The sequence below is a fragment of the Egretta garzetta genome, unplaced genomic scaffold (genome assembly GCF_000687185.1).
Source record: "Egretta garzetta isolate BGI_Z169 unplaced genomic scaffold, ASM68718v1 scaffold292, whole genome shotgun sequence".
In the NCBI taxonomy this organism is placed as follows: domain Eukaryota; kingdom Metazoa; phylum Chordata; class Aves; order Pelecaniformes; family Ardeidae; genus Egretta; species Egretta garzetta.
Window position 1 is genome coordinate 1,189,889 of NW_009258789.1, and position 9,661 is coordinate 1,199,549.

The 9,661-nt window shown below is 37.9% G+C and overlaps 1 protein-coding gene across 1 annotated transcript in view; it reads left to right on the top strand.

Annotated features, from left to right (window-relative positions):
- The first annotated feature begins 5,452 nt into the window (after nt 1-5,452).
- CDR2 (cerebellar degeneration related protein 2) overlaps nt 5,453-9,661 on the top strand; it is an 8,312-nt gene continuing 4,103 nt past the window's right edge. Inside the window, exon 1 of the mRNA XM_009649542.2 lies at nt 5,453-5,561. Within this exon, the coding sequence (XP_009647837.2) occupies nt 5,523-5,561 (39 nt within the window). The 5' untranslated portion in view covers nt 5,453-5,522. The remainder of the gene's footprint in view (nt 5,562-9,661) is intronic.

Below are 9,661 nucleotides of genomic sequence, written 5' to 3' on the forward strand. Positions count from 1 at the left end.
GGTCCCAGATATAGCTGTTGAAGAAAAGCCTCCTAACAGCAAGGGCAGGCTGATGATCTGACCCTGGCCTGGCTTTGCATGTTCAGTTGGGTTCAGCTCACTTAAAGTTTGTTGGCACTGAGTTTAAAGCACCAGCTGCTGCGCTGGATCCCTTGGGCAGAAGGGTGTGAGGGTGTCCTGAACAGAGATGGTACCTTGCCCAGGAGTCCCAGTCTATTCTCCTTGTCCACTTCTTGGACAATCAGATGAAAAAGGTGCACATCTGCATTTGCACCTCCATCCCAAAAGGTGGGTCCTGTTTCTGTGCCATCACCCACAGTTCCCCTCCACATGCTGCTGGCCCACAGTCCCCAGTGAGGTGGCATCCTTCACATTATCAATTTCAAAGACGTCTCTATTAACAGGACAATGGAAGAATAAGCACTTTCCTTTATTCATTTACCCGCTGTCTGATAATATCATATTGATGATAATTTTCCTTTAATGGACCATTTGCAGTAATTATGATGCAGTGGGTGAGTAATTGTATCTGACGCCCAATGCCTCCTACGTAACTCTGCAAACTTAATTCACTTGACCGCCCGGGAGGGAGGGAGGGAGGGAGAGAAGCGGCTCTCCTCCGAAAAGTTGCGCCTTGACAGGACGTTCAGGGTCGGCGCTGGAAATAAGTGGGTGCTGGGAGCATCGGGGTGGGTTGCTATGTTGTGCCCTGTTGAGCCCTTTTTGTACGGGCTTCCAGTCGATGTAAACGTAGCTGTGCTCGATTAGTTGCAGCTCCATTATGAAAAACTTTGTAAGCTTTCTTCTTAAAATATACAAATAACTCCACTATGCATCAGAATGATAAGTATCTAGCTCCTGTATGTCAGTCTCTCAATAGGTCTTAAACGCTATATGCAAGAGGTAAACGTTATTTCACAGTGGAGGAAGTCACAGGAATACACAAAGTATAATCGGACTAAAGATCTACAGACATGATACGGAAAGAATGTGCAATTTCCTTAAGAGCTTAGTGGCATTTACCACTGGTATTTACTTAGTTCTACTTTCTGTTACTAATCCTGAGTTCGTTTTAAAAGGCCAGCTCAAAGCTGTCAAGTGGCTTCCTGCAAACACACTCCAGCCTTATGCTTTTGCCTTTTACATTCAAGTACATTAATTCTTGGGATTGGTAGGTGCTACTGTACTACAAACCATTAAGAAAGTTAGTTTTGAAAGCTCTTCCTAGCTAAGCAGTTTTCACACCGAGATCAGGCATCTGATGGCAGACTTTTTTTTGAGGCAGGAGTAGGTCTCTCTAATTGTATGCTTTGACTATAGAATAGCTGTTTGAAAGCTGTATTTAGGTACTCTCTGCTTGAAATAGATGTTCTCATGGCTCTAGGATATAAATCAATCCATTTAAATAAGATCCTGAAACCGTAGTTTGATGTCAAAGGGAAGGGAGTTGAAAATTTGAAGACACTTTAGCAATGTTTTTTACTATGTTGGTTTACGGGGTAGAAGACCTACAAACAGACTTCACAATATATAGTAACTGACTTCTTGCCTTACTGATGTTTCTTTATTTTCATTTTTTAATGAAAATGAGTGAAATGATCACCCTTTGGCGCTCTGCTGTGAACTTGTAAGAAACCATATTCCATTCTAGAGGTTTGTGCATTTTGAGGGTTGGTTAACGCTCTCCCAATATTTGAACAATCTCTTTCTGGGGGATTCTCTCTCTAGAAGCCTCAAGGGAAGTGACTGATAGCCTTGCCAAAAGGGAAAGGAGGAAAATAAACTGATGGGCAAGTTGAAATGCAAAGAAGAAATTCCTTACAGGAATGTTTTTTAAATGTTCTGTTACACTTTATTCTTGGAGTCTGAAAGATACTCTTCCTTCTAAGACTAAGGAATACCAATGTATGTAAACAGATTAGTAAGATTGCTTATCAAGGCCTCATGAAACTCTCTACAACACAAACAATCAGTGCACATTGAAAAACTGAGGAGTAGGTTTATGAGAAAACCTAGGTTGCAAAACTTTAGGAAGCACCCTGAAACAAGCATGTAGTCCTTGTCAGCCAGTCTTTGAAACTTAAAATTAGGGTAGAGTTTTGGAAAAACTTTGACAGTCTTCATATCCACCGTAAGCTTTTGCCTTGACAATGGAGGTGGGCTTTTCTGGCATGCTGTTCATGAAAACAGAATGCTCATGGAATTCTTTTAAGGATGGGAACAGCCATCCTCCTTCTGCAACGTCCATATTGTGCTGCAAAGCACACATTCTTTTGAAAAGAATTCTTTTATATGACTGTTCTTTTTACATCTTGCTGTTACTCACTTTAACAGAACAGACGGTAGTCTGAACATGGAGTGGGAAATATGAAGATAAGTAAAAATTTAAGGGTTTAATTCTACAGTTAAGTAAACTTCAGCCAGGCTTCCTTATATGTCTTGCACTAATGCCTTTTGCTGTTGAAAAGAACAGGCTTATTTTTAGACTGAAAAGTCTCTGAATCATTTAGTTAGATGGGTTATGAAAAAGTAGAAGAGAGAGATTTTGGTACTGTTTTTATCTTTTTCTCAATTATAGTAACACTGTCAGAAGAGATTGTGGAGAAGTGCTGGTAAGTGAGGGCTGTTTAAGATCACAGAAGACCTATCATTGAAGTCTTATTTTGGTTTAGAGATTGCTGATGGAGCTGTTAAACACCAGTACAACTGATCAGATTTACTAAACCAAGGATCTTAAGATCTGCACGTACGCAGTTTGCATTATTAAAAACCTCTCTGTTTACATCTTCATGGTGAAAAGGAAAAATGCGTGTCTGTGGCAGTTACTTAGCTGTTACTTCACATAAATTGACAACAGAAAATGCAGCGTGCTTCTAGTATTGTAACTAAGAGAAATGTAAATCAACTGTTTTCCTTCTGTATCTGAACACGTATATATTGCACATCTCTTAAAATATGCTCTTTATAGGGCTTATAGGTACTTAACAATGTAGAAAAATGGATGCAAAGCAAATTCTTAATTTAGAAGCGGTGAAATTGTTTCAGTTCTTGCTTTCTCTAGGGGTAGGAGTTAGGGTTTTATTGCATGTTCCTGAGCTCTTCCAGTTGTCTTTTCCCCCTCAGAAACAAATTGCCTTAATTACAAAATAGCATGCTTCTCCCAAGGTAACTCATTTGTGCTTCTGCCATTCTAATGAACAGAATGGGTGTGTAAATTTAACGATGTGAATTCTATTACTTGCATTGTATTCAAAGTACCGTCTGGTATGTGCTGCTTGATTTAGTAGATGAAGGGGCATTTAAGAATGAAACTATCAACTCCTAAATGTACTTAAACATCAAAACAAACTTTCACTTTGGGAAGTGGCAGCAAGTAATTCCATTATGCATTACGTCTTTAACATAATCCTAAATCCTCTCTAAAGCTCTTATTCTACTGTATTAAAATAAAAGAATGGACTATTTAGTCTTTGCCTTGAATGATGCCAGTATTGTTGACTAGCTTTAAAGATTGTGGCTCCCATAAAGACCCGTGTAGTGTGAGAACTTGTGGTTTGGGACTCCACATTTTATATAGGATGGTAGATTCACTGAGTTTGAAGACTACAATATTCTGTAACATGATAGAACAAGCAGCTTGGTGTTTGGCTGGCAGTTATTCTGCCCATGGGTAAACAATGTACAATCTCTGTTTAAAAAAATGGGAAAAACTTAAGCAGGATGCCTTAAGGTTTCCTCATCCAAATACTTTAAACCCCAGCTCTAGAATAGGCTGTGTTTCTTAACAAGTGGTGTTACAATGAAAAAAAAGCTGTGTCAGGATAAACTCCTAAGTATAGATCAGTACGCCATGTGGCTCCTAGTCATACATCTTCTGAAACTGTGAATAACTCCCATGCAGTATGATTTGTTTTAAATAATTTTTGTGGCATTTATTCTAAGAATCTGACCTTAAGGTAGGAAACAAAGCACTGTAGCTGTAAAGAATGTGTAAAAAACACCACAGCTGTTGTTTTGCCAGAATTGGACATCTACAACTTAGTAGACAAATGCTCCTACTCACTTGTCCTTGTAAGTCTGAATTTGGTCTTTGGCTTATGTGTGTAGATGGAGTAATCATTTTGGACTCGCTGCCAAACTCAAGGTTAGCACAAAACAATCTTGGAACAGTGTTCTATCTATTGCAATGAATAGCTGATAAGATAATTGGGGAAGGGCAGGAAAGAGGTAAGATAACATGTTAAAACAAGGACATCTTAATGAAATGAAAATGGCATGCCTTTCCTCAGCTAGTTACAACTACCGATGATGCAGTACATGTCTCTTGTATACTGATTTAAGGCTTCTTGAAGTGAATCTAAGTTTTTCTTGACTTTTCTTCTGTCTCTTTCCTATTAGTGATGCTAGTTCTGTGTGAAAATTAACAAGACTGTATTTTACGCATGCAGGAGATAACCTGGTCATGGTCCAAGTGATGAGAAGGAGGTGGAAAATTGTAGAGGTTCTTAACATGTATTACCCTGCACAGAATAATTACAATTTTAGCAATAACACCAAGATTTATTTCTTTGTTGCATTATGTTAGGTTTTAAATTACACGTCTTTAAACATAATAATATAGAATATCTAGCACTACTGATACTGTTGAACAAATATCAAGCTTCACTCCAGAAAGGAACTGAGCATTCAGATGACTTATTTCTTAATTTGAAACAACTACAGTCATTGCACCCTGGAGGTGATTGAAGATGACTGAAGTGAAATTGAGATTAAGTGCCCGAGCACAAACGACATTTAAAATGATGTTTTGGAGCACATAAAACAATTTTGTCTCCTAGGTTTATGAGCTTGAAAAGCAGAACAGCTACATTTCTTTATCAGTTTTATGTCTTTTGATATTATTGTTTCACCATAAAAAGCATCTGAAACTTTAATTTAGCACTTTGATCCTGTATGACCTGAGCTCCTTGGTAAAGGGGTAATGGGCAAGAACAGCAAAGTAAGAGTGCAGTCAGCTTTGGCCTTGGTCTAGCCTGATGAACATTTACAGGGTCTTTTATGCTTATTCTACTAAAATATGAGTGCTGTAAACATGGTGAAGTGTAGCTAACAGGTACCTTGGGTAGAGATGTTGGTGCAGTACTAGGCAGATGGTGGGAAGTGAAGGTGGCTGGATATGTCTGACCTGTGGCTGAAGGACCAAAGGAACTAAGGAAGCTTCATGGAACAAGAGTATCTTCTAGGTTTCAGGACTGACTTAGACTTGCATTATAGATAGTATATGAATGTTCTACTTAAGTATAATCTAACTTTCTTCTTGGGTACTGGAAATAACTTAAACTAGTTATAACAGCAATGAAAACCCACCTCAAGTATTTTATTAAAATGCTTTAAAACCAGATTATATTATTGGCTCTAACTTACGGGCAAACATGATTTCTTGTTTAGATCTTCACCTTGCTGCTGAGCTTGGGAAGACACTACTGGACCGTAACACTGAACTAGAAGAATCTTTACAGCAAATGTATGCAACAAATCAAGAGCAATTGCAGGAGATAGAGGTAAGTATTTAAGGGATCCAAGTCTTAAAGCACCTAGACCTGCAGCATAATAGCACATAAGTTGAGATCTGAATTTTTTGACATCTGATGGACACTTTAAAGAAAAATACTGAACAATCTTTAACCCCTTCTGCTACTTTGAGAATTTGAGAACCTGCATAGGCTTGATCATAGTAAGAACGATTTGTCTGATTACTGGAAGCTTTGTGCCATTAAACTCCGTGTTGGACTTGTTTAATGACAAATGACCGGTATTTTTCTTTTTGTACAGAAAAGTAACTTTAGTTATTTTATTGCTAAACTCTTCTGATCTTGCCAGGTAAAGTGACATGAAATTATATGATGAATGAATTAATAATTTAAATTATTATATGAAAATGTTAAATGCCGATAAGTGCAGGAGAGAGATTTAAGTAAAATCTGAGGATATGTACTGCCACTAAACTGAGCTGTGCTAAAGGGAGCTAAAGTCTATTTTAATTCAAAACAAAAACCCCAGCAAAAACAAGCACTTAAGTAAAGGGAGTTAAAGTCTATTTTAATTCAAAACAAAACAAAAACCCCAGCAAAAACAAGCACTTAAATAGTATCTAAATACAGGACATAGTGGATATATTGTTCTGTATTTTCTGGGGCGGGGGGAACAGGGGGAGAAGGAGGAGATCATAACCACCCTTTCAAAACTGCTCATCTTTGTGTTACTTGGTGGAAAAACCTTTTTTTGAAATGTCTTTTTTTTTTTTTTTAATATTGCTTGTGTTCTTGCAGACCTAGCATTTGTCAGCATAATGATTTTTTTCAGCTATTAGAGGGCAATGCATGGCCTCTAATAATTAAATTATTAAATATTCAGTACTTTGCTGACTGACAACATATTGGAAATGTAGTCAGCATTTCAGTTTGGTTTTGGCATGAATCGCAAGGAACAGGCTGTGACTGGTATACGCTAGATTTTTACAAAATCTGAGTTCCTTTGTGCAAGCAGTACTTACACAGTTACGGACAGTGTGTAGATTTTGTACAGCTGCAACTTAAGACTTAAAACACCACTGCAATAGTGACTGGTAATTTAAAGAACCCTAAGATTAATACTTACAGATATATAGGTGTCTTTAAAGTAGTCATATTAAGACACGCAGCATTTTTATTAGATGATGCACAATTTCTGAGTACAGGTGTGTTTTTTTTAAGAAGGTACTTTGGTTTTATACCTCATAGTTCGGCTCTTTCCTCTATTATGTGCTAAGCATCCTCTTACCCTATTCATTCTGTGATACAATGGTTGGAATGGCTGATATTTATATTAGTGCCACAGTGTTACAAAAAAATGTATTTACTTATGCAGAGACTTAAAAGAACTCACTGCCATGAATGGTTTTTATAAAAAGATTAATTCTTAAGATCTAGAGAGGACAAACACTTCAAGGTGCTATACAAATACTGTTCTACTTAAGGTTCAATGCCTGTATGAACCATGGTTAAGAAAGTGCTTAACACAGTTACAACACACCTTTTGAAATAACACAGCATAACTTTGCGATAGATAACTAACCTGGCTCATTGCGTGTAGCTACTTAATAAGCAGCTGTATTTTAACGCGATCTTGAGATACGGAAAATATATTATTGCTAAGCTGCATTCATTGATAGAATAGTCTAGTGCCATTAAGGATGTAATGCCCTGTTGTTTTAAGCCACTTCATTTGCTTAAGCTTTTTTGGTGGGTTAGTGTTTCTTGACTACATAAGAGAGCTTCAGCACCAGAAGTAGTCAGAAGTGTCCTTCCAGCAGTGATCTATGGTTGGGGTGTTGCAGGGTCAAGTACAGGCAACCTCAGACAGTGACAGACCCATTCATTCTCTCAGTATCTTGCTTTCTTTAGCTGATCAAAAAAAAAAAAAATCAAGTCTTGTGCAATACTGCTTTTCGAAGGCTTTATCTGATACCTCTTTCTTCTCTTCCCTTGTCTCCCCCAACATGGGTAGCAGTATATATTGGATTGTCTGACTAGCTCCCTCCAAGAGATAGAGGTGGGGTTTTGTGATGCTTCTGACATATAAAGTAGTGCCTGCACCTTTATTTGCCCAACTTACTGTGAGTCAAAGACCCTGCAGGCTGTATTCGTATCTGCTGTAGTAACATGCTGTCTTTTCCATTCCACCACTTGTCTTAATCTTCTCTTTTCCCAGTGCAGTTGAAAAGTGTATTAGCAACTCAAAACATTTCTTTCTCCAAAGGAGTCTCTCTTGCATCTGGATTTCTGAGAGAAGAGGGAAAATCAAATTAACCCCTTCTTCAAATCCCCAGAGAGAACCTCAAGGTGGAGGAACTAAATATAGTAGTTTACTGGCACAAGGGATTGTTAGAGGAATTCACTGAAACAGAGAGGAATAAACTTAGCATATGCAAGGTGCAGTACTTTTTAGCTGGTAAAAGCAGTTCAGTCAGTTATTTTCATACGTATATTTCTGTCTTTTGTGGGAATGCAGGATACCCCACTACACAGGATACATATGCAAGTGGCATATCCAGTCTCTACGCCTGATTTTTTTTTTTTTTTTTCCTAATTTTCAAGTGCTTGTCTCTGTAACCTAAAGATGATCTTTCAGCTGTTCCTGTAGCTACTCTGCTGCAGTTTTGACTAATTTTTTCAGTGCAGTAAATCAGTGTAAGTCTGTGGGGCTTTTTTCCTATGAATTCATGTCTCATGGGTGGCGAAGTCTAGAACTGGCTAAGAAATCATTCTGAAATATGGTACTACCTTATCTGCACTGAAAAGGAAGGGTCAAAGTCTTTCGGATGCTTAAGATGACATCTAATATATTAAATGCTAACATATTAAGCATTTTACAGCCTTGGTTCATTATATCTGACCTCTGCACTGACACGTGTGCCACTAACTAATCACTGTAGACGTAGTAAACACTGGATTGAAAGGGCAACTTCATTCCTGTCTGAATCTGTTCTTGGCACTCAGACTTCAGAAATACTGATGCTCTCCTTTTATCAGGGGGTAGAATGGGGGAAGTGTCAACTGCCATTTCATGTTAGGTGCTCAGTTGCAGAGGAAGTGGAATAAACATGAAGTTTGAAAGTATTTATTACCACATCTATACTGTGTTTTGGTGGCCTGGTCATACCAGGCCAACTTGACCACAGCACCGAAGATATTGGAGATGAAAGGTGGAGAAAATGGTGCTTCACCTCTTCCATTCATCTAAAACTCCCCTAGTAATAAGTAGTAACACCAAATTCTGGCACCAAAGCCTTGGTTTCTGTGCTTAGCCACGCTCATATTGCTGAAGAAAACCTGAAGATCTCCAGCTCCTTCCGAGAATAACCAATAGGGAAAGTTAATCTGAAATGGGTCACATTGAGATTCTGCTGCTAAGCCATGTACTATTTTTGTGTAAATCCTCTGTCATGTGCGCACAGGCTACAGAAGGATCTAGCCAACTGCTATCACGTTGATCTTCTAGAAGTCTGTATGTAGCAGTTACTAGTCCTAGATTAACTTATTATCTGTTCTTAAATTGCCTAAAATGTAAACCCATCAATCTTTTAATGAGGTAAAAGGTTAAGTAGAATATTAGAAGTTTTGAGTATGTAACAGGCCTATGTAAAGTAATCCTGCCTAGAAGTCTGCTGGATGTTCCTACTTGAAGTTTACTTTTCAGTAAGTAGCATGTAGTAATATAGAATAAAATGCAAGAAATAAATTCTATGTAAGAACAATGTATTTCTGATTTAAAGGGTTAGGTTTGTTGTTCAAGTCTGATGCAAACTCTCATGTGGATTGCTAGAATTGGATCAGCCCTATCCTGGGTGGGACAATATATACAGTTGTATTAAGAGCCTTTGGTGATTGTTAACTGCTCTTAGACTGAGAATTCCTAGCTTTCTGACATTATTCTATGTTGTTAGTTGTAGAACTAAAGGGGATGAAAAAGAATACTTCACGTGGAGTTTTATTTTTAAAAAAGGCAGGAGACCTTTATTTGGGATTATGGTAACTGGAATACCTGATGGGTAACTAAAGATGGAATTCAATAATTTGATTACACTTCCTGACACATAGTAGCCCACATACTGTCTTAAGTG